The sequence below is a fragment of the Ziziphus jujuba genome, chromosome 6 (assembly GCF_031755915.1).
Source record: "Ziziphus jujuba cultivar Dongzao chromosome 6, ASM3175591v1".
NCBI classification, from domain to species: domain Eukaryota; kingdom Viridiplantae; phylum Streptophyta; class Magnoliopsida; order Rosales; family Rhamnaceae; genus Ziziphus; species Ziziphus jujuba.
In genome coordinates, this window is record NC_083384.1 from 15,055,136 (window position 1) to 15,077,512 (window position 22,377).

Consider the following 22,377-nt stretch of genomic DNA (forward strand, 5'->3'; position numbering starts at 1 on the left):
CTTGGAGATTTTATAAATGGTATATGAAAGAGGCTCGGACAAATAAATATCCTATTTGGACTACAATGTCTAAATCATTATGTTTGAAAATAGAAACACTTTGATTCAGCGAAGTATACCAGTGAAAGCAACTTTTTTGCAACAATATGTTGTACTTGTAGTGTTTGCCGTTGCTATTGCATTGGTAATACATGCATTAAATGAAGAAAAAAGGGTATGCTATAAGAGATAAAAGCCACCCAGCAAAACATATTTTTATATATGTAACATTCTAATCTTCCCATGTAACCTCAAAAATATGATACTGACTTTAACAATCTTATAGCACCAAGTAATTTTCTGTCAGACCAGTGGATTACGTTTTGATGAGTAGAATTCATTTCATTCCCTCCTAGTCCTAGATTATTTTAGACTTGGAATCTAGATCATATAGAAAAAGAACAAAATCTATCAACTATCTGTCTAGCTCGTTCTTGATTGAAAAATTGAAGTCCATGATTCAGCAAATTGATAGTTCAACAAATAAATATAACTAAGCAGGACTCAATTTGTAAAGTAATAGCCGCTGAAAAAATAAAATAAAAAAGCAAAGACTCTAGTTCGTACGTCACATTATTAAAAACAAGAACAAAACACAAAAACCATATAAGAAAAATAACCACACAAAAACCATATAAGAAAAATAACCATACACCTTTCATTTCCAAAAACATGTAAATTGCAAATTGCACTTGTTAATTACTAAATGACAAAGAAATCTCAACACAACTATAAACTCAAAGTTATCTTTTAAAGTAAAGGTCACATCTTTTAAGAACCAAAAATTTGGTAGCACTGAATCACTACAAGCATCAATTTCAATTTCACTAAACAAAGTAACAAATTTGTAAGGAAAAATATTGATTGCTAGATTATCTCCTTAATCCAACTTTGTGTAACAAAATCCAAAGAAGACACGTACTTTTTTTTTTTTTCCCTCCGCATTTCATCCTAACTCTGAGACGCAGCTTTAGAGCTCCGAAAATCTCTTTTCAACTCTGCAACTCTTTTCATACAAGCAGCTTTGGATTTCCCAGGCACAGAGGCCATAATCTTCTCCCACCTCATAGGAACATCCTTTGGAAACGCTTTCAATGCATTAAGCAAAGCAATGTCGTCTCCAGAGCTCCAACCATCACCACCTCCACCACCTCCTTCACTCTCTTCCCCGATTCCACCATTCTCAGCCATCAAATTTCCACCATTGCCCACATCCTCAATTCTCTTATCCACAGGCTTCCTCTTCTTCAGAAACTGTGAATACGAATCCTCATCACCGACTTTCTTCTCCCCCAATTCCTTTGCCTTCTTGATCACAGTCTCCACCTTATACCGACCCTGAAACGCTTCCGCAATCACCTCCCACCTCCTCGGCTTCCCTACAGGATGCTTCCGCAGCTGCTTCTTCAATATCTCTATATCTTCCTCAACCCACTCCTTCTCCTCTTCCTCCACAGAAGAAGAAGCAACAACCCCATTACTGTTTCCTCCATAATCTTCATTCTTCTTCTCTTTTCTCAAAGACCCATCAACGTTCCCCATTAATGGTGTCGAATCGATCACTACGTCATCGGATCGACGAGACTTTGACCTCTTCTGAGAAACCCTTTTGGTTTCCTCATCGGGTTGGGCTGTTTCAGTAGAGGGTTCGAGAATTGGGCCTTGACCGACGCGGATATCGCCACCGGTGAGTGAAATGGGAGCGAAGGGACCGAGGAGGACGGAGAAAGCGATCCAGATGAGGAGGGATTTGGAGGGTTCGGATTGGAGGAAGAAGAGGGAGAGACCCAGAAGAAGAAATGAGACGGAGATGGTGAGGAAGAGAAAGGATTTGCTAAGATTTGTTTGCTGGGTTTGTGGGTCGTTGGCGTTTGAAGAAGCGGGTGCTCCGGATTGTAAGTGAAATCTGGGCCTGGCGTCCTCGTCTAAGAACTCCATGATTTTTGTTCAGACTCTCTCATTGTCCAGAAAGAGATTCAAATTCCTTTTATACTGCGTCCCTGTACGTGAGGAAAATTAAAATAAATTTTAAAAAAATTAAATTAGAATTAAATAACGAAGACTCTGCAAAATTCCCAAGGAAAGAAAAAGAGCTGAAAACTCTTTCATTGGGAAACGACGTCGTTTTCATTTACTGCTGGTGGGCTCGTTGCTAATACCACTGGCACTTTTAAACCTAAGCGTGGTAGTGTTACGTTTGCCATTTTTTTTCTTCTTTTTTTTCCCCCCTCAAGAATTGTTAATCCTCTTTCACCAGCTTTGGCCTTTTGCACTTGTTAGAAACTCAATCAAACTTCCATGCTGTGAATTGCTTTTTCCAATACTGTAAGACCTTGAAGAAGGTTGGAATAATATATGATTTTCTCAATGATTTTCATTGATCATTGTGAAGGAAATATACAAGGATGTAAAACAGTGATAAGATTCCTAACTATGTGATAACAAGCTGATAAGAATTATCCCTAAGATAAACATGTAGTTGTTACACATACAAAAATAACTAACCAACTATAGTTGTTGTTGATTGCTGTTGATTATCATCCCCCTTCAAGCGAAGCGGTATAGGTGTGAGATTCAGGTTGGATCGGAGATATAGGAATTGAGTAGTAGGAAGCACTTTAGTTAAGATGTCAGCTAGTTGCTGGGAGCTAGGAATATAACGAACACATAATTGCTTCTGGACAACACGATCTCGCACAAAATGAATGTCAATCTCTATGTGTTTAGTCCTTTGATACTGGACAAGATTGGAAGCTAGATAACCAGCACCAATCTTGTCATACCATAAAACAGGGATGCCTTGTATCTGAACATTCAAATCTTGTAACAAATGCTACAACCATTGAAGCTCAGTTGCACCATTAGCAAGTGATCGATACTCGGATTCGGTGCTTGACCATGCCACAACATTTTGTTTTTTTTTGAAGACCAAGAAACAAGATTTTTGCCAAGGAAAATGCAGTAGCTGCCTGTGGAGCGACGATCATCTATATCAGAAGCCTAATTAGCATTTGTAAACCCATATAACGTGGGCTGAGAAGAGACATGCAGTTGTAATCCCAAAGTTGTAGTCCCTTTCAAGTATCGAAGCACCATTTCACAAGCTGCCCAATAGACATCAGTGGGCTGATGCATGAATTGGCTGAGTTTATTTATAATGAAACTAATCTCAGGTCCTGTAATAGTCAAATATTGAAGTGTCCCAATAGTGCTATGATAGAGACGGACATTTTTGAAAAGACCACCGCCAAACTTGCTTAAATGAGTACCAACACTTACTGGAGTTTGACTTGAGTTGCAGGAAGACATGTCAACTCGGTGAAGAAGATCTTTGATGTACTTTGTTTGTGATAAGTGAAGTCCTGTGTCATTGCGAACAACTTCAATACCCAAAAAATAAGACAAATAGCCAAGATCCTTTAAGAAAAAAGATCTACCAAGATGAGATATGAACCAGTGAATCAGTGAGGATGATGAACCAGTGACTAGTATGTCATCAACATAAATAAGGATCCATAAAGTGCCGGCCTTTGTGTGGAGAAGGAACAATGAAGTATCTATCTTGGAGTTTCGAAAACCCCATTTAAAGAGTGAGGATTTCAATCTTTCAAACCAAGCACGTGGTGCTTGTTTCAATCCATAAAGAGATTTATGAAGCTTGCATACATAATCTGGATGTTCCTTATCTCGGAATCCATCAGGCTGCTTCATGTATACATCCTCTGAGAGTACACCATTTAGAAAGGCATTATTTATATCGATTTGCCTTACAGACCAACCACGAGCAAGGGCAAGAGAAAGAACCACTCGAATGGTTGTTGGTTTGACCACCGAGCTGAATGTTTCTTTGAAATCAACACCTGCATTTTGATCAAATCCTTTAGCTACAAAACGTGCTTTGTACCGCTGAATAGAGCCATCAGGACATCTCTTGACTCGGAAAACCCATTTGTTACCAAGAATATTCATGGTTGTTGTTGCTGACATTAAAGTCCAAGTGTTATTTTCGAACAAATCATGCATTTCTTCTTCCATGGCAAGGGTCCAGTGAGGAGATCGGAGAGCTTGAGAAGCTGTAGTTGGTTCTTGTTAAGGATCAAGAGCACAAGCAAAAGCTTTCTTTTTTTTGAAAATTCCTGATTTGGAACGAGTGACAATAAGATGCTGAGGAATTAGGTTGGGTGATAGTGCAGCAGGTGTAGGTGCTGTGGTAGGTATTGTGATCAACGGGGGAGTAGGATGAGATGGTGAATGAAAAGGGAGGTTGGGACTTGGGATGCGCGAAGATGGAGCAGTGGACCTGATGTGATTTTGCCCGAGCCCGCTCCACCGATAACCCGCTGTGGTGCTGACTCGACACGGATGAAGACTAGGCCAATCACAAGAGCTCAAATTAAGAGATTTATGGACAACCTGGGAGTATTTATACAGGGGGTAATCAATCTCAACAGAGCTTGTCCATACTTGAAGATACAAAGCCTATTCTAAGCATCCAAGTGGTGGAAGCCGATACGGACCCGGGTGACGATTTTGGTACATTTTTGGAGTCCGGGAAGCATGAAATGGTTCCAATGATTTATGGGTTCAATACATATGCCTAAGAGGTCATGGAATCAAGTTAAAGCAGCCTTAAATGCAATCAAAAAGGGCTTGTACGGACAGCATCAACAATTTGGCCGAATTTGCTGTATTGCTTGCTAGCTTTACTGTATTTTACTGTATTAGCCTTTTCTTATTTTTCCAAGCATGGTCAACGTGTGGGACTTCATATTAAGCTTATTTGGCATCCTAAAAAGAATCTAGAAGCTGATTTGAAGCTCAAAGAGGTCAAAGATTGATCAAAGTCAACTTGATCAAAAGGCTAGCATTTTTAGTTTCCTAATTTGTTTTTACTTTTTGTTTTAGGAAACTACCATTACTTTTTGGCTTTTATTTACTTATTTTCTGGATAAATAACTTTAGGAAGGTTTTTATTTTATTCTTTCCATTGTAAATTAATTAATTCCTAATTTAATATAAAGGAATTAATTAATCAAACTTAGATTAGGAAATAAAGTATAGTTTCGGCCAACTAGGTTTCTTTATGTGTGGTGGCCGGTTTTCTTTATGTTCTAGGGTTTTATTTTGTGGCTTTGTAGCCTATTTAAAGGCTTATTTATCAATAAGAATTAACTTTGATTTGATTGAGAAAATACTTGTGAGATTAATTATCTCTTTGTTCTTTGAGAACACCTAAAACACCATTAGAGAATTGGTTGTTTTAGCTTGACTTATCAATAGGTTTTCCATCCCCTATTGTGGCGTCTACATTATACCAAGGTTTCTAACCACAGGTTGGTTAGGGGTTGAGGTCCATTCCATTAGAACTTGAACTTAATTGAGATCCGGGCTAATATAATACGAGTTTAGGAGCAGGTTGTCCTAGGTTCGTATCAGGACCTGGTCAGATTTTTGAAAGGTAAACAAGGGGTAGAAGGTGGAGAGAATAATGATGAGACCCGTGAGAGAGTATTATTGGATTTATCAGATAATAAAGGAGTGGAAAGACTTACCTGTTGGTGTGAAGAGAGATCTGGTGAAGAGGATGCCGTGGAAGGATGTGTAAATGATGACTTGTCTCTTAAGTTGTTGGCTTACAATAAAACACTGAGAAGAGAAACAGACTAATTGGATGTAGACATGTTGTGGGGCCGGTTTTCTACCTTATCAAAAAGGAATTTTTTTTCATTAAAAATAACATTTGGGGTGGTGTAAATTTTCTTTGTAGTCAAACTCATACAGTTCTAACCTTTATGGGTTGAACTGTACCCTATAAAAACACATTATTCTCAATGGAAGGAGAATTTATTTGTCTGATATGGTCTTACGAAAGGAAAACACTCACACCAAAAAACTTTTAAAAAATTAAAATCAAATTTTTTTTTGAATAATTTTTTAAAAGGTGATTGAAAATTTAAAATTTTGGTGGGTAGTCTATTTATTAAAAATGTGGCTATCGAACATGGATGCCACCAATGTAAGAATGGCATAGAACTATGAGCAAGTAAAGAAATGGTTGTTTCTGTGATATGACGATGTTTCCTTTCAATTCTGCCATTTTGATTATGGGTATGAGGACAAGGATGTTAAAAAATAATTCCAAGTTGTGCAAAAATATTTTTTAAGGGTCTAAATTCACCTCCCTAATCAGAACGAAAAGTTTTTATTTTTGTCTGAAAATATTTTCAACCATTTTCTTAAATTGTAAAAATAAATTTGTTACGTCAGATTTTAACCGCATGGGATAAATCCAAGATATACGAGAAAAATCATTCAAAAACAAGATATAATATCGATAACCTTCCATTGATAAGACAGAAGCAGGATCCCACACATTAGAATGAATAAGATCAAGAGGAGCTTTACTGATGGAATTAGACAAAGAAGTAGGTAAGCGATGCAATTGTCCTAATTGACAGGGAATTACAAAAATCATTATTGTTTGAAAAAGAAACATTTTGAGATTGGGAAGCAATTTTTTGAAGAATATATAAAGCAGGATGTTCTAGACAATAATGCCAAAGATTATTATCTGAAAAATTTGAAGAATTACAACTTGAAAATAAACTCGAAAATTCAGCCTTATTTCCTAAATGAGCCAGAGATGCCGATTTGTGAGAACCAAGTCCAGGTAACAAAACTTGATATAATCCATCCTTAAGTACTCCTTGCAAAAGAACCCTCTTCGTAACCTGATCTTTGACAAAAATAAAACGAGAATTAAATTCCACTATTACTTTATTATCAGAGGTCAACCTCGCAATACTGATCAAATTTTTTTTAATTTTTGGAACATGTAAATTTTTTTAAGGAATAAATTATCAGGAACATTAACAAGAGAGGATCCAGTATGTTTAATTTGCAAACCTTTGCCATTGCCAACTACCTGCTTCTTTGTCCCGTCATACTCTGTTTTGTTTTGAAGATTTGAAGAATCAACAATGACATGGTTGGTAGCACCACTATCCATCAACCAATCACCATGTGCTGCAAGATCACTGGTGGAATAATATGCAGCATTATTGTTATTGTTATGAGAAATAGAAGCAAAATCTTTGTCAAACCAATGCCAACATTCAGCAAAAACATGGCCACCTCGTCCACATAGTTGACAAAAAACACATCCACGGCCACCTGTGTAACCGTGTCCTCTTCCACGGCCTCCACGGTTTCCACATCCACCACCACGATTTATGGTGTTTTCAATCCATCTGTTTTTGTTGTCTTTGTTTGATCGATCAACAACATGTGCTACAAGCATAAATTCAAGTGCATTTTGTTGAGAAATTTGAATTTCTTGGCTAAGCAACATTACTTGCACATCTTCAAGTTGAATAGGATCACGATTAGAATTGACATTTGCAATCACAGCATCATATTCCATCAGTAGACCTTGGAAAACATACATTATGAAATCATTATCTGTCACTGTATAACCTGCCAATGACAAGTTATCTGCAATTTCTTTCATTTTTGACAAATAAGCAGTCATGGTAAGTGATCCCTTCTTGGTTGACTGAAGCTATAATTTTAGCTGCATTAACTTTGCTCTTGACTAATTTCCGAAGAGCTTTTCCAATGAGCTCCAAAGTTGTAAGTAAGTTTTTGGCTTAGTAATTTGAGTATGCACTTCTTTGGAAATTGATGAGAGCATCCAGCCTAGAGAGCAGAGTCCAATCGTCTCCACAGCAGATAATCAGGATTAACTGTTGATTGACTACTGCTGCCTTCCTTTGTTATTATCTCCACGAGTGGCTCAATAAAGACACCATTGATAAAACCTTCAAGGTTGCTTCCAATAATGGCAGGCAAGATCTGCGTTCTCCATAGAATATAATTATCAGCTTGTAGTTGAAAAGGAAAATTATAATTTGGTAATGTCACTTCACTCAGTGAAGGAAGTTTTTGAGAAGAAACAATAATATGAGACATTGTTGAAATGATGGCTGGAATTTTGGAAGGCTCTGATACCATGAAGAAGGTTGGAATAATATATGATTTTTTCAGATGATTTCCATTGATCATTGTGAAGGTGTTTGTACAAGGATGTAAAACAGTGATAAGACTCCTAACTATGTGATAACAAGCTGATAAGAATTATATCTAAGATAAACATGTAGTTGTTACACATATACAAGAATAACTAACTAACTGCAGTTGCTGTTGATTATCAGACCCAATATGCGTTTTTCATTACCCATCACTCCAAACTCACTTGTGATGATTCATGGCTCTTTCAATCCCTCTATCTACGTAGACCTCAGGAGGCACGTAAACTGCTTGAGAAATTGTCTGAGAGAGATGGGCGTGGTGGGGTTGTTCATTGGACTTCATTGCTCATGAGATACACCATAAGTGGACGTGTCAATGAAGCTCGGATGCTCTTTGACATCATGCCTGGGAGGAACATTATTACTTACAGTGCTATGTTGTCTGGTTTATGTGCAATCTGGAAGGTTGTCTGAAACTTGCCAATTCTTTGAGGAGATGCCAGAGAGGAATATTGTGTTGCGGACTTCAATGCACTGTGGATTGGCAGGTGTTGGGAGGATTCATGAAGCTTTGAGTTTGTTTAATGCAATGCCAAACAAGAATATCATTTCTCGAAATTCAATGATTGCTGGGTTGGTTAGGAATGGGGTTTTGGAGATAGCAAGGCTGGTTTTTGACTAAATGACAATGAAAAATATAATTTCTTGGAATGCTATGATAGCAGGATATGCTGAGAACTTTAGAATGGTAGAAGCAAGAGTTTTGTTTGAAAATTCTTTTATGTTTCTCCTTTGTTTAAATATATACATATTTATTTATATTCATACTACATTTGTGTTTCGGCTGCAGCAAAGATACTTTTTTTTTTTGGGGCTAAAAGCAGCAAAGATACTTGAAGTTTGAAAATTGGATATATTCATTCTCGTTTTTGTGATTTATCTGTTTTTTCCCCCTCTTCCTTGGTTGCAAGTATGATTTTGATTATTTTTTTTTAATACTAAATTATGTGTTAACAAAGAAAGATAATGGAAACTAAGTTAATTATGGTCAATTTAGGAAACTAGGTCTAATATATATATATATATACACACGTAAGAAATAGGCTTCTTTTATAAGTTGCCACGTGTACTCTTCCAGTTCTAAATGCCTTGCTGACCCTGTCAATTACTGTACATTACATGCATATATTTTAATTTTTTTTTAACCAAAACCTTTATATATTTTTCTTGGTATATCCCTGCTAGTTAAATAAGATAACAAATTGCTTTAGTAATAATGATAATAATAAAATAACAAATTATTTGGTAAACATAAATAAATATTTATATATGATAATTTCTAATTGCAATACTAAAACAATTTTATACAGTTTTATACCCTATTAAATGTACTAAAATATCCTTAATATTCTTTTAAAATCTCAATAATCAAATTTTCATTTTTTTTTCTTTTATTTTCTAATCTTCTCCCTGTAAAGCAGCGGCTACCGCTCGTGACTGACCACCTATGGGAGTTACAGTAGACCAATGGCACTACTGCCAGTCCTTTTCTTTTTCTTTTTTTCTTTTTTAAATAAATATTGTATTCGTTTACTCTTAATTCATTAAATATATATATTTTTTTATTTGAAAGATTGTCCACCAACTGAACTGAAGAGGGATACTAACAGTATCAAAAAGTTGGATCTGTATTTATAAAGGGCATATGTCGACTGTATATCAGCCATTGATCTTTTTTTTTTTTTTTTGGTTGATAAAACAAAATAATGTTTATTTTTTTAAAAATAAAAATCAACATAAATGGACATTGGTGGTTAGAAGTATGCGAGAGCCTATTGCATCATGCCATCAATTTGTTTTATTGTCTAATTTACCAAAAAAAAAAAATTTGTTTTATTGTCTAGAAAGAAAAAAGATTATTTATATAATTTGAAAAAACAAAAAAAAATTATATAAAAAAAAGATATTTTAGATAATTAAAATATACCTGTATGGAATTATTCTCTCTTTATATATATATATATATATATGATATATTTTTATTTTTTTCACTCAATTTTTTGATCAAATTTTTCACTCATAATTGAAAGTTAAAAAGTTTATAAAATAAATAATTAATTACATTTTAATATCATTTAATTTAATTGTTTAAGGATGATGCAATTTTTATTTAGTTCAGAGCTCACTGTATAGAGTCATTTATTTTTAATCCAGTGAAAGTGGCTGAAACAAAGCGGCCAAAGATTTGACAACATTAAAAATGGGCAATCAAATCTTAATCAGCCGAAAACCGCGGGATCGAAGTATCCGACCCAACGCGTTTTACTACGAGCATGTCCTGATATGATATATTTATTATCAATAATTATTAATAAATTAAATAAATATTGATATTGGTAGATAGATAGAGATAGATACAAACAATGAGAAAGGCCTAAGCAGAAAGAGACTCAGAAGCACCCACCATGTGCATCTTTTTCGTCTCCATATTCAATCCAGCAGCCTGGTAAAACCAACAGGTCTGGCTTTTTTCTCTTTTACATCTTTGAAAGATACCCATCTTTTGTTTTGACTTTTTATTCCAAGTTTGGTCTTTGTTTTGCGTGCTTGTGTTTTTCTTGGTGGTTGTTGAATTGATCAATCTTGATGAGCTCTGGGTTGTTTTTTTTTAGACTTCCACTTTCCTCTTTTCCTCTCATTCTGCAGACTTGGTTTTTAGGTGTTTTTGCATTTTCAGTGACTTGCTCTGGGATCCAGAAACTTTAGAGGGTGTTTCTTTTTGTATGTTGTAGCTGTGATAATATATTTAATCCTTATTGATCAAAAAAAGATCTTGACCTTTTGTGGGTTTTCTTATTTGGTGTATGCTATTCTGAAATACATCACATTTTCAGGTTATTATAGAAGATTGACTATTGGGTTTTCTATAACCTGTTGTGTTTATGTGATAGAGTTTCACGACTTTTGCTACAAATCTTTTTATTCTTCTATAGGATGGCCACAACATGCTTGTAATTCTTCTTTTGCGGTAGAAATTATTGTTTTGTAAGTTATTGTAATTCAATTTTCTTAACATTTGTAATTAAAATACAGGGGGTTGACTTAAATATATAGTATTAAGCTCTGACGTTCGGATCTTATGTATTTTGTCAAAGCATTCAAAAGGATTAGATCTTGGAGTTGAGTGTAGTATAAGTGTTGGAAAGGAAGAAGTGTGGGGATTGCATGGGGAATACTTGTGTTGGGCCGAGCATTTCCAAGAATGGCTTCTTCCAATCAGTTTCAGCTGCAATGTGGCGGACACGGTCTCCAGAGGGTTCAGTTTCACATCGAACTAATGGAGAAAATGTCAATGAGGTTGAGTCTAAGGAACCTGAATCGCCAATGCCAGTGCAGAACATACCACCAGAGCAAGTGACAATACCAAAACCGGAAACTTTACCGGAACAATCTTCAAACACCAAGAAGCCTCCACATATGAAGAGAGTGCCTAGTGCTGGTCTTCGTGGTTCAGTGCTACAAACAAAAACTGGTAATTTTAAAGAATTTTACAGTTTGGGGAGGAAACTAGGTCAAGGACAATTTGGGACGACATTCCTATGTGTGGAGAAGGCAACAGGGAAAGAGTATGCATGCAAATCGATTGCGAAGAGGAAGCTCATAACTGCTGAAGATGTGGAGGATGTAAGAAGGGAAATTCAGATTATGCACCATTTGGCAGGGCACCCAAATGTAATATCTATAAAAGGGGCATATGAGGATGCTGTAGCAGTTCATGTTGTTATGGAGTTATGTGCAGGCGGTGAACTATTTGATAGGATTATCCAGCGGGGCCATTACACAGAGAGAAAGGCAGCTGAGCTTACTAGGACTATTGTTGGAGTTGTGGAAGCTTGCCATTCATTGGGGGTTATGCATCGAGACCTAAAGCCAGAGAATTTCCTTTTTGTCAATCAGCAGGAAGATGCTCTTCTCAAGACTATTGACTTTGGATTATCTATTTTCTTCAAGCCAGGTATTTGTAGTGGAATTTTACTTTTAGCTATATTGAAAATAACTTTGATATATCTTTCTAGAAATTACATCTGAAATCTGAATGGCAAGGTCATAACTACTTGACAGGTATGCTATGTTGTTAAGAATATAGGTCTAATAGAAGACTTTACATAGAACACCCCACATAAAATTGTCTTCTTAGACTGTAATTTGTTCATTCATTGCTTGTAATCATCTTATGTCACTTCTTCTATTCATAAAGATCAATTCAATTTTAATGTCTGGTTCCTTGATATATGGTTTTGGATTGAACTTTTTTGAGTAAGAAGTACCCCTCAACTTCTTTATTAATTTTCTTAAATTAGTAGAACTGTTTGTCATATGATCTGCTTGAAATGCCAATAAAATATATGATACTTTTAACCATTACTTGATGATTTTGTTTAGTATGAGATGATACTGCTGAGAAGTTTCGCATTAAGTATGGGTAACTACTCTGGCACCTAGTTGTATTATAAGGTGTTACAAATTCTGATAGCTTGACTCCATGGCTATGGTGTTACTTGGTTAGCTACCCTGTTCTATGATGCTGACATACCACCTTCTCTGAATTTGAGTAAACCATTCGCATAGTTTCCATCAAACTCACACAGGGATGCTTATCGAATTATTGAAATGGCTAATCCTCTTGGCCCAGAGTCTTGAAAACTGTATTTGCTTAACTGTGGTGCTCACACACACATGCATGTACCTATATAAAAAAACACATATACACAGACTTGATGTGTATGAAGAAATATGTATCTTATTGCATGATGCAATTATAGCTTTACCCAGTCGGATTAGATGACATCTGATATTTTACATCTTTTTACGTTCTCTTTTATGTCTTGGTTGATCTTGCTTGGCTTTTTTTTTTTTTTTTTTTGGATCCACAATGAAACCCTCTTTTACATTTTGGAACTTTGTTGGCACTAAATTCTTATAAGTCAGTTTGTATAATCATTACCTAACATATATCCAATATGACTTGGACTGTTTTTTATGTGAATCATTGATGTTCTTACGAAGATAAAAACAAAAATGTTACCTTGCATGGATGATGTCACTTTTGCCTCTTATTAATTATTTGTCATAAATTGTTCATGAAAAACACTATCATGTTTTGATCTTTAAAAACTTACTCATTAACTGTTCATTATTATACGGCCAAGTATGGGCTAGTATTTAATGTTTCTATTTATAATATGTGATTTTGTCCTGCATTTTATTATATTGATAACCAACGTAATTCCAATCTTTTAGGGTATTTATTATTTATTGTCTTCTTTTAAATAATGACTGAGGTGCCTAAGAAACTTTTTCCATTATTGTATTAGTAAATTTGTTAATTATAGCCAAAGATTAAGCCACTCTGTTTCAATAATTTATTTTGCTAATATATTTAAATAATGCGTATCATGGTAAAGAACCAATATGAACTTCAATTAAATGTGATTAATGATCCTTTATGTAACAATATGTTACTTTTTTAGCTTTCAAACAATTTGAATATGCTTCCTTGCCAATAATTGGTTATTTTTATTGTTAGTCTGCTTGCTTCTTTTTGCGCTGTGGTGCTTTATTATGCTTATTTGACACTTCATATAACCAGAGTGGATTCTTAAAGTCTTGAGGTTTTTATCAAAAGAACTGATGGTTTTCTCGATACAGGAGAAAAATTTACTGATGTGGTTGGTAGCCCATATTATGTTGCACCAGAAGTTTTACGTAAGCGTTATGGTCCGGAAGCAGATGTTTGGAGTGCTGGAATTATCGTTTACATTCTGTTAAGTGGAGTGCCTCCATTTTGGGCTGGTAGGGTTATTTGGCTTGCTATTAAAATCTTATTTCGTGATGATGCTGTTTATAAATGAGATCCGAATTTCACTGAAACCATTTTCTCCACTTTTCATTGTCTTTACCTCATTGTAACTTCATAGAAAGCGAACAAGGGATATTTGAACAGGTCCTAGATGGTGAGCTGGACTTCTCATCAGATCCTTGGCCTAGTATCTCTGATGGTGCCAAAGATTTAGTAAGAAAAATGCTCATTCGAGACCCTAGAAAGCGGATGACTGCACATGATGTCTTGTGTGAGTCTCTTCTATTGTTTTCTCTTTATTCTTTACTTGCCTATGGGCTCAGCACCAATCTGCTTTGTTGATAAATATGGTGTTTAACATCCTTGCAGGCCACCCCTGGGTTCAAGTTGATGGTGTGGCTCCTGATAAACCTCTTGATTTTGCTGTTCTAAGCCGATTGAAGCAATTTTCTGCCATGAACAAGCTGAAGAAAATGGCTCTCAGGGTAAGTCTCAATTTGTTAAACATGAATATTAGATGATTCAATGGCTTGACTTCTGTAGTCAACACGGAAACTTATAAATATCCTTACCTTGATTGTCTCACTGCTTTCTTTTTCTTTTTTAATAATTTTTTTCTTTTTTTTAATGCATATCATAGAAGAATGAACTCCTTTCTTGCTTGTTTGGCAGGTAATTGCACGAAGCTTATCTGAAGAAGAAATAGCTGGCCTAAAAGAAATGTTCAAGTCGATAGACACTGACAACAGTGGTCAAATCACTTTTGAAGAACTTAAGGTTGGATTGAAAAGATATGGAGCTAATCTTAAAGAATCCGAAATTTATGATCTAATGCAAGCAGTAAGTATCATGGAAAAGAATGAATGTCTTAAATTACAATTAATAAAAGTTTTCCTTTTTCAAGTTGTATAAAATATGTGTGTATATTGCACATTTTTTACTGGCTTAGAATTTTCATCCAGCATTGGATGTAAGGAAATAACACGTAAACAATAAAGGGGAAAGAAAAAAAAAAATCTGGTAATTAGCATATAAAAGTAGGATATCTAGTATTTTCCTGAGTGAAATAATGCAGCCGGTATCTATTTTCTGGGTTTTCATAGTAGGATTTTACTGCTGCTTAAGATATTAAAATGATACAGTTCTTTTGACAAATATTCTAATATTTGTGATGCTCTTTTTTTTTTTTTTTTTTTGTTTATGATTGTATTCCTTCCTCTTTACATTTTGAAATGACCTCAAAGAATCTAGATGCGCATATAGGTTAAGCTTTGTCTAACTTTAGGAACATGGAAGTTTTTTGACAAGAATGGATTGGATTGTCCTAAATTGACTTCAATTCTTGTATTTGACAGGCAGATGTAGATAACAGTGGAACTATCGATTATGGGGAGTTTGTAGCTGCAACATTGCATCTTAACAAAATTGAGAGAGAAGATCATCTATTCGCTGCATTTTCCTATTTTGATAAGGATGGTAGTGGCTATATCACTCAAGATGAGCTTCAACAAGCTTGCGAGGAGTTTGGCATAGAAGATTTCCGCTTAGAAGAAATGATCCAAGAAGTTGATCAGGACAACGTAAGTATTTCTGATTTTCTTTAATAATGATACTGTAATTGAACAAAATAAAAGTTGCAATCCAATGGAAGCTCACTTCCTGTTGTTATTATTATTTTTTCAGGATGGACGAATAGATTATAACGAGTTTGTCGCCATGATGCAAAAAGGAACTGCTGCTGGTACCGGTAAGAAGGGCTTACAGAGTAGTTTCAGTATCGGCTTTAGAGATGTTCGTAAACTATAGTTCCATAGTTAGCAACAGGTTACAGGTCCTTGTTTCTTTCTTTCTTTTTGTTTGGAGGGATTAAGATCGTATGATGAGTGTCAAATGCTTATTTGAGATAATCTTCTTGGTTATTATGCTCTTTCGATTCGTTGAGCAAGCAATCTCTTTTCGAGAATGCTTTTGCATAGAAAACCAGGCTTACTATCTTGTACACCGTGAGGAGGACAAAAAAGTTATCTCATTATTTAGATTTCTTTTTATCCTTCCAATGGAACTCATATATGTTGGAAATACAATTCTCCATACTTGAAGAACCATTTGGTTTAATTCATACTTGGATTTGAGATTTTTTCTTTGTAGCCTCCCATCCTTGTTTCCTTTCTTCCTCATCATATGCTTTTCATATTATAATTATTATTTTTTTCTTCTTTTAATGATCATTTAGGAAATTATCTTACATGGACAATATAATATTTACTGCAAATTTTTGTTCAAGGGAATGGTTTTGTTGGTATAGTTTAGAGGTGAAAAGGTAGTAATCTTTATTTCATTTGTGTATATATATATATATATATATAACCGCTAGTGCTAAATTTTGCCAGTAAAATTATGGCACACAATTTTTATTATTTTTATCTCTATTATTCGAATAAAAACCTAATGAAAAATAGTGTTAAACTTTTTCATAGTTTGGGACTGAACTCTGAACTAGTTTAAGGTTGGATGAAAAAGAGACTTTGAGAAAACACAAAACTAAGGAAACAAAAAGTAGTCACTATCTAACTTTTGTGGGGATTCCCATCCAAAAAGAATAAGCATTTCTCACTCGCCTACAATTTTTTTATTTATTTTTAGTTATGTTTCTGAATATTCAACCAAATAAATAATGTATTACATATGCACACAGACGGACAGAAATATTGCCCTAAAAATTATCAAATACATATTCTTTTTTTTTATCTCCTAACTTTTGTTTTTAATAGATCCCAATTGAAATTCAATTTATATGTAATTGAAAAGTAGAAAATGCATTTTCAATTCACATATTGATTATTTTTTGAATAATAAAATAGTATTTATAATGGGAAAAATGCGTTTACATCCCCTCAATTTGAGCCTAAATGCACTTTAACCACGATTGTTTTGGAAATTCATCAAAAACACCCCTCCCATTTAACAGCCATCCAATAATTTAACGGTTTGACTATTGGAAATTTTGAAGTGACATTTTTGCACTCTGCATAATGAAATGATACAAAACAATTATTTATTGGAAAATTTCATTTTTAAAACAAATGAAATTATCATTGTACCAGATATAATTAAGTATTATTATACTTTTGGGAATATGGGTATTCAATTATCTTAATCAACAATATGATAATCATAGCAATTATCAAGATAAAAAAATAAAATAAAAAACAATATGATAATTATCAACATAATAATTTTAACTAATAAACAATATGTTAACAAATAATTCATTGAAAAAAAATATGTTTTTCAAAATAATAACAAATAATTTTTTTTCTGTTTGAATGGCCGTAAGACTTCAAATTGGCACCCTTATAACCACTTTTCCATAACAGGACATGTTTATTAAAATCACACAATATTGTACGATATATAAGAAATGATTTTTTTTTTTTTTTCCCCTGATGCGAATGGACTTGAGAGAATGAGCAATAATGCATTTCAAATTTTAAAGGAGAATTTAACGGGTAGGGAGGGAAGGGTTTAAAGGGTTTACACAAAAAGCATGATTTTAAAGACCTTATTTTTAATTTTCTTAAACTAACTATGTGCAAAGATAGTTTTTTTTTTTGTTTTTGTTTTTTTGGCTAAAATATGTGCAAAGATAGTTTTGCCCTTTGACTGTTTATTCTAACATAAAACAATTAACGGTGAGGTCCTAAGTGGTGAATTTCGAAAATAATGGTGGCTATGTGTATTTATGACAAATTTTAGGGGAGCTCAATGACATTAATCTTGTGCACAAATTTATCAGACTATAGAGCTCAATGAAATTAATCCTATTTATAAATTCATATAGCCTTTTTTTATTCATGGAAAAGGAGAAAAAAAAGATCCTATTCAACCTTAATTTTTAAGTATAATCTTCATTATTATTATTGTTAATAATCTTCCTCCAAGTTCTAATTAAAAGGATATGAATGGAACAAAATCTATCAACTGGTCTGTCTAGCTGATTCTTGATTCTTGATTGAAAAATTCAAGTCCTTGATTCGGCGAATTGGTAGTTCAACAAATAAATATAAGTAAGCAGGACTTAACATGCAAACCAATAGCCATTGGAAAAAAAAAAATAATAAATAAAAATAAAAATGCAGAGACTCTGGTTCATACGTTACATTACGCAAAATAAGAACAAAACACAAAAACCATATCAGAAAATAACCATGCACCTTTCATTTCCAGTAACATGTAAATTGCAATTGCTGAATCACTAAAACCAATTTCAATGATAGTGAAATCTCAACACAACTATAAAACTCAATGTTATCTTTTACAGTAAAGGTCACATCTTTTAAGAGCCAAAAATCAGTATAAGAATCAATTTCAATTTCATTAAACAAAAAAAAGTAACAAATTTGTAAGAATTCAACTATAAAACATAATTTTTTTTTTTTTTTTTTTCCTCCGCTTTGATCTAACTCTGAGAAGCAGCTTTAGAGCTCCGAAAATCTTTTTTCATACAAAGCAGCCTAAGATTTCCCGGGCACACAGGCTACAATCTTCTGCCAACTCATAGGAACATCCTTTGGAAACGCTTTCAATGCATTAAGCAAAGCAATATCTTCTCCAGAGCTCCAACCATCACCACCGCCATCACCTCCTTCACTCACTTTCCTGATTCCACCATTCTCAGCCATCAAATTTCCACCGTTGCCCACATCCTCAATTCTCTTATCCACAGGCTTCCTCTTCTTCAGAAACTGAGTACGAGTCCTCATCACCCACTTTTTTCTCCCCCAATTCCTTTGCCTTCTTGGTCACGGTCTCCACCTTATGCCGACCCTGAAACGCTTCCGCAATCACCTCCAGCCTCCTCGCCTTCCCTACAGGATGCTTCAGCAGCTGCTTCTTCAACATCTCTGTATCTTCCTCAACCCACTCCTTTTACTCTTCCTCCACAGAAGAAGCGACAACCCCATTACCGTTTCCTCCTTAATCTTCATTCTTTTTCTCTTTTCTCGAAGACCCGTCAATGTTTCTCACCAATAGTGTCGACCCGACGACCACGTCTTTGGATCGACGAGTTTTTGACCTCTTCTAAGATAGCCTTTTGGTTTCCTCATCGGGTTGGGCTGTTCGATAGAGCGTTCGAGAATATGGCCTTGATCGACTCGGATATCGCCGCCGGTGAGTGAAATGGGAGAGAAGGGACCGGCAAGGACGGAGGGAGCGACCCAGATGAGGAGGGATTTGCAGGGTTCGGATTGAAGGAAGAAGGGGGAGATACCCAGAAGAAGAAATGGGACGGAGATGGTGAGGAAGAGAAATGGCTTGCTGAGATTTGTTTGATGGGTTTCTGGGTGGGCGTTCGAAGAAGTGGATGCTCCGGATTGTAAGTGAATTCTGGGCCTGGCGACCTTGTCTAAGAACTCTATGATTTTTGATTTTTGTTTAGGCTCTCTCAATTGCCCGGAAAGAAATTCAAATTCTTTTATACTTCGTCCCTGTACTTGAGGAAAATTAAAGTAAATAAAAATTTAAACTAAAATTACAATTAGATAACGAAGACTGTAAAATTCCCAAGGAAAGAGAAAGGCTGAATACTCTTTCTTTGGGAAGACGACGTCGTTTGTTACGGGCTGGCTGCTTTTATTGCCAGCACTTTAAGCTTAAGCGTATTGGTGTGTCTTTTTTTTGGGAAGAACTGTTAATGCTCACCTCTTTCACCAGGCTTTTGCCCTTTGCTCTCGTTAGAAAATCCATCAAACTTCCATGTTGTGACGTGCTTTTTCAATGCTGTAAGACCCAGTATGCGTTTTCCACTACCCATTACTCCAAACTCACTTGTGATGATTCATGGCTTTTTCAATCCCTTTCTCTAAGTAGACTTCAGGAGGCACGTAAACTGCTTGAGAAATTGTATGAGAGAGATGGGCGTGGTGGTGTTGTTCATTGGACTTCATTGCTCACGAGATACACCAAAAGTGGATATGTCAATGAGGCTCGGATGCTCTTTGAGATCATGCCTGAGAGGAACATTGTTACTTATAATGCTATGTTGTCTGGTTATGTGCAAACTGGGAGGTTGTCTGAAGCTTGCCAATTCTTTGAAGAGATGCCAGAGAGGAATGTTGTGTCGTGGACTTCAATGCTTTGTGGATTGGCAGGTGTTGGAAGGATTCATGAGGCTTGGAGCTTGTTTAATGCAATGCCAGAGAAGAATATTGTTTCTTGGAATTCAATGATTGCTGGGTGGATTAGGAACGGGGATTTGGAGAGAGCAAGGCTGGTTTTTGACCAAATGAAAGTGAAGAATATAGTTTCTTGGAATGCTATGATTGCAGGGTACACAGAGAACTGTAGAATGGAAGAAGCAAGAGTTTTATTTGATGAGATGCAAGATACGAATGTGATTACTTGGACTAGTATGATTTCTGGTTATTGTAGGTCTGGCAATGTGGATGAGGGGTATACTTTGTTTAGAAGAATGCCTGAGCGAAATCTTGTATCTTGGACGGCCATGATTGGTGGGTTTGCTTGGAATGGCTTCTATGAAGAAGCACTGTTGCTGTTTCTTGAATCAAAGGGGAGCTATGGCATAAAACCAAATGGAGAGACCTTCATATCACTTGCTTATGCTTGTGCTGGTATAGGTATGCCATGTCTTGGAAAGCAGCTGCATTCACAGTTGATTGTTAATGGTTGGGCCTATGATGATTATGATGGCAGGTTATCTAAGAGCCTCATTCATATGTACTCTACATGCGGTAACATGGACCTTGCAAACTTCATTTTTAGGAAGAACTTGAATAATGTTACTGTTCAGTCTCTTAATTCTATGATCAATGGTTACATTCGGATTGGACAATTGGAAAGGGCTCAAAATTTGTTTGACAAGGTACTGATCCGAGATAAGATCTCTTGGACTTCTATGATTGGTGGGTATTTTAGTGTCGGACAAGTTCCAAAGGCATGTCATATGTTTTGGAACATGCCAGATAAAGATGCAATTGCATGGACAGCAATGATTTCAGGGCATGTCCAAAATGAGCTTTTTGCAGAAGCTATCAATTTATTTTCAGAAATGTGGACTCGGCGTGTTTTACCCTTAAATTCTACTTATTCTACTCTTCTTGGAGCCACAGGTGCAATGGCGTATCTTGACACTGGAAGACAGTTCCATTGCCTGCTGATAAAAACACATTATGAATTTGACTTGATTCTTGATAACTCGCTGCTTTCAATGTATGCCAAATGTGGGGAGATACATGATGCATATAGCATATTCTCATATATGGCTTCTCGGGATTTGATTTCTTGGAATTCCATAATCATGGGGTTTTCGGTTCATGGGCTTTCCAATGAGGCTCTGGAGATGTTTGAAGCCCTGGTGGAATCTGGGATCCTCCCGAATTCTGTAACCTTCCTGTCCATTCTATCAGCATGCAGTCATGCAGGGTTCGTTGGTAAAGGGTGGGAAATTTTTACTGCTATGACCAATGTTTATGCCATTGAACCAGGTATGGAGCATTACATTTGTATGATTAACCTTTTAGGCCGAGCTGGGAAAGTAGAGGAAGCAGAAGAATTTGTCTTGAAACTACCTTTTGAATCAGGTCATGCTATCTGGGGGGCATTGCTTGGTGTATGTGGGATTGGTGAGTCAAATGCCAAGGTCGCTGAACATGCGGCCAAACGGCTCCTTGCATTGGATCCTTTAAATGCACCTGCCCACGTAGTACTCTGTAACTTATACGCCGCAAATGGACAGCATGTTGAGGAGAAGATGTTAAGGAGGGAGATGGGATTGAAAGGAGTGAGAAAGGTTCCTGGATGCAGTTGGATACTGCTTAAAGGGGAAGTTCGTGTTTTCCTCTCGGGAGATAAACTAAAACCAGAGGCATATGAGATTCTGCTGCTATTATTCAATACAGTTGGTGAATCATGAAAGCAAAATGAGATATTCGAAGTTAAATGTTCCTAACTAGAAGTATAATATATGCAAAGATGTAGTCTGTGTAGAAGATAATTTGAATTTAATTTTCAGGAGATGTGATCCCTACAAAATTGCTTCATTTCTACAAGTAACTGTGGATTAATTAAATGGGGTCCTAGCTAGTGGGATATGCTTCCATGTCCAAAGCATAACAACCTCAAGGGGGCTATGCTTAAAACAATCCTCTTGCAATTTTGTATTGAGAAACAGTGCATACTTTTTGAAGTAGAGAACGGAAATACAATCAATTTTTTTTAATAAACTGAGCTTTTTGTGTCTTGCATCAAAAAAAAAATATATATATATATATATATATCTTAACCAATGCAAGGTTACATAATATGAAAAAGATAATAACAATAATAAATTCTTTTTCCTGAGTTTTGTTTTCATTATGATATTTTAATTTAGTAAGTAGTTGATTTTGTTGTTCTAATGTATTTGAGGACAACTCTTCCTTTGTTACT

The 22,377-nt window shown here is 35.4% G+C and overlaps 3 protein-coding genes and 1 pseudogene across 5 annotated transcripts; 2 read left to right on the plus strand and 2 right to left on the minus strand.

The window, feature by feature from the left end:
- Nucleotides 1-674: 674 nt before the first annotated feature.
- On the minus strand, nucleotides 675-2,150 carry LOC107430435 (transcription factor MAMYB). The gene has a single exon (XM_016041267.4). It carries the CDS (start codon nucleotides 1,975-1,977, stop codon nucleotides 991-993), a length of 987 nt encoding a protein of 328 aa, XP_015896753.2. The 5' UTR covers nucleotides 1,978-2,150; the 3' UTR covers nucleotides 675-990.
- An 8,252-nt stretch (nucleotides 2,151-10,402) lies between these two features.
- LOC107430444 (calcium-dependent protein kinase 1) lies at nucleotides 10,403-16,066 on the plus strand. Of its 2 annotated transcripts, none has more exons than XM_016041279.4 (8): nucleotides 10,403-10,588; nucleotides 11,225-12,084; nucleotides 13,779-13,922; nucleotides 14,048-14,200; nucleotides 14,299-14,414; nucleotides 14,602-14,769; nucleotides 15,285-15,509; nucleotides 15,613-16,066. In XM_016041279.4, the coding sequence occupies exons 2-8, from the start codon at nucleotides 11,295-11,297 to the stop codon at nucleotides 15,733-15,735; spliced, it is 1,719 nt and encodes a 572-aa protein (XP_015896765.3). In that variant the 5' UTR covers nucleotides 10,403-10,588; nucleotides 11,225-11,294; the 3' UTR covers nucleotides 15,736-16,066. The 2 variants fall into 2 exon arrangements, with proteins under 2 accessions (XP_015896765.3, XP_015896762.3); XM_016041276.4 differs by having other exon boundaries at nucleotides 10,404-10,588; nucleotides 11,163-12,084.
- A 2,213-nt stretch (nucleotides 16,067-18,279) lies between these two features.
- On the minus strand, nucleotides 18,280-19,448 carry LOC107430427 (transcription factor MAMYB-like; annotated as a pseudogene).
- LOC107430447 (pentatricopeptide repeat-containing protein At1g32415, mitochondrial) lies at nucleotides 19,446-21,963 on the plus strand. 2 transcript variants are annotated; one of them, XM_016041284.4, is made up of 2 exons: nucleotides 19,446-21,434; nucleotides 21,531-21,963. In XM_016041284.4, exons 1-2 carry the CDS (start codon nucleotides 19,625-19,627, stop codon nucleotides 21,860-21,862), a joined length of 2,142 nt encoding a protein of 713 aa, XP_015896770.2. In that variant the 5' UTR covers nucleotides 19,446-19,624; the 3' UTR covers nucleotides 21,863-21,963. The 2 variants fall into 2 exon arrangements, with proteins under 2 accessions (XP_015896770.2, XP_015896769.2); XM_016041283.4 differs by having other exon boundaries at nucleotides 19,446-21,963.
- The last annotated feature ends 414 nt before the right edge of the window (nucleotides 21,964-22,377 follow it).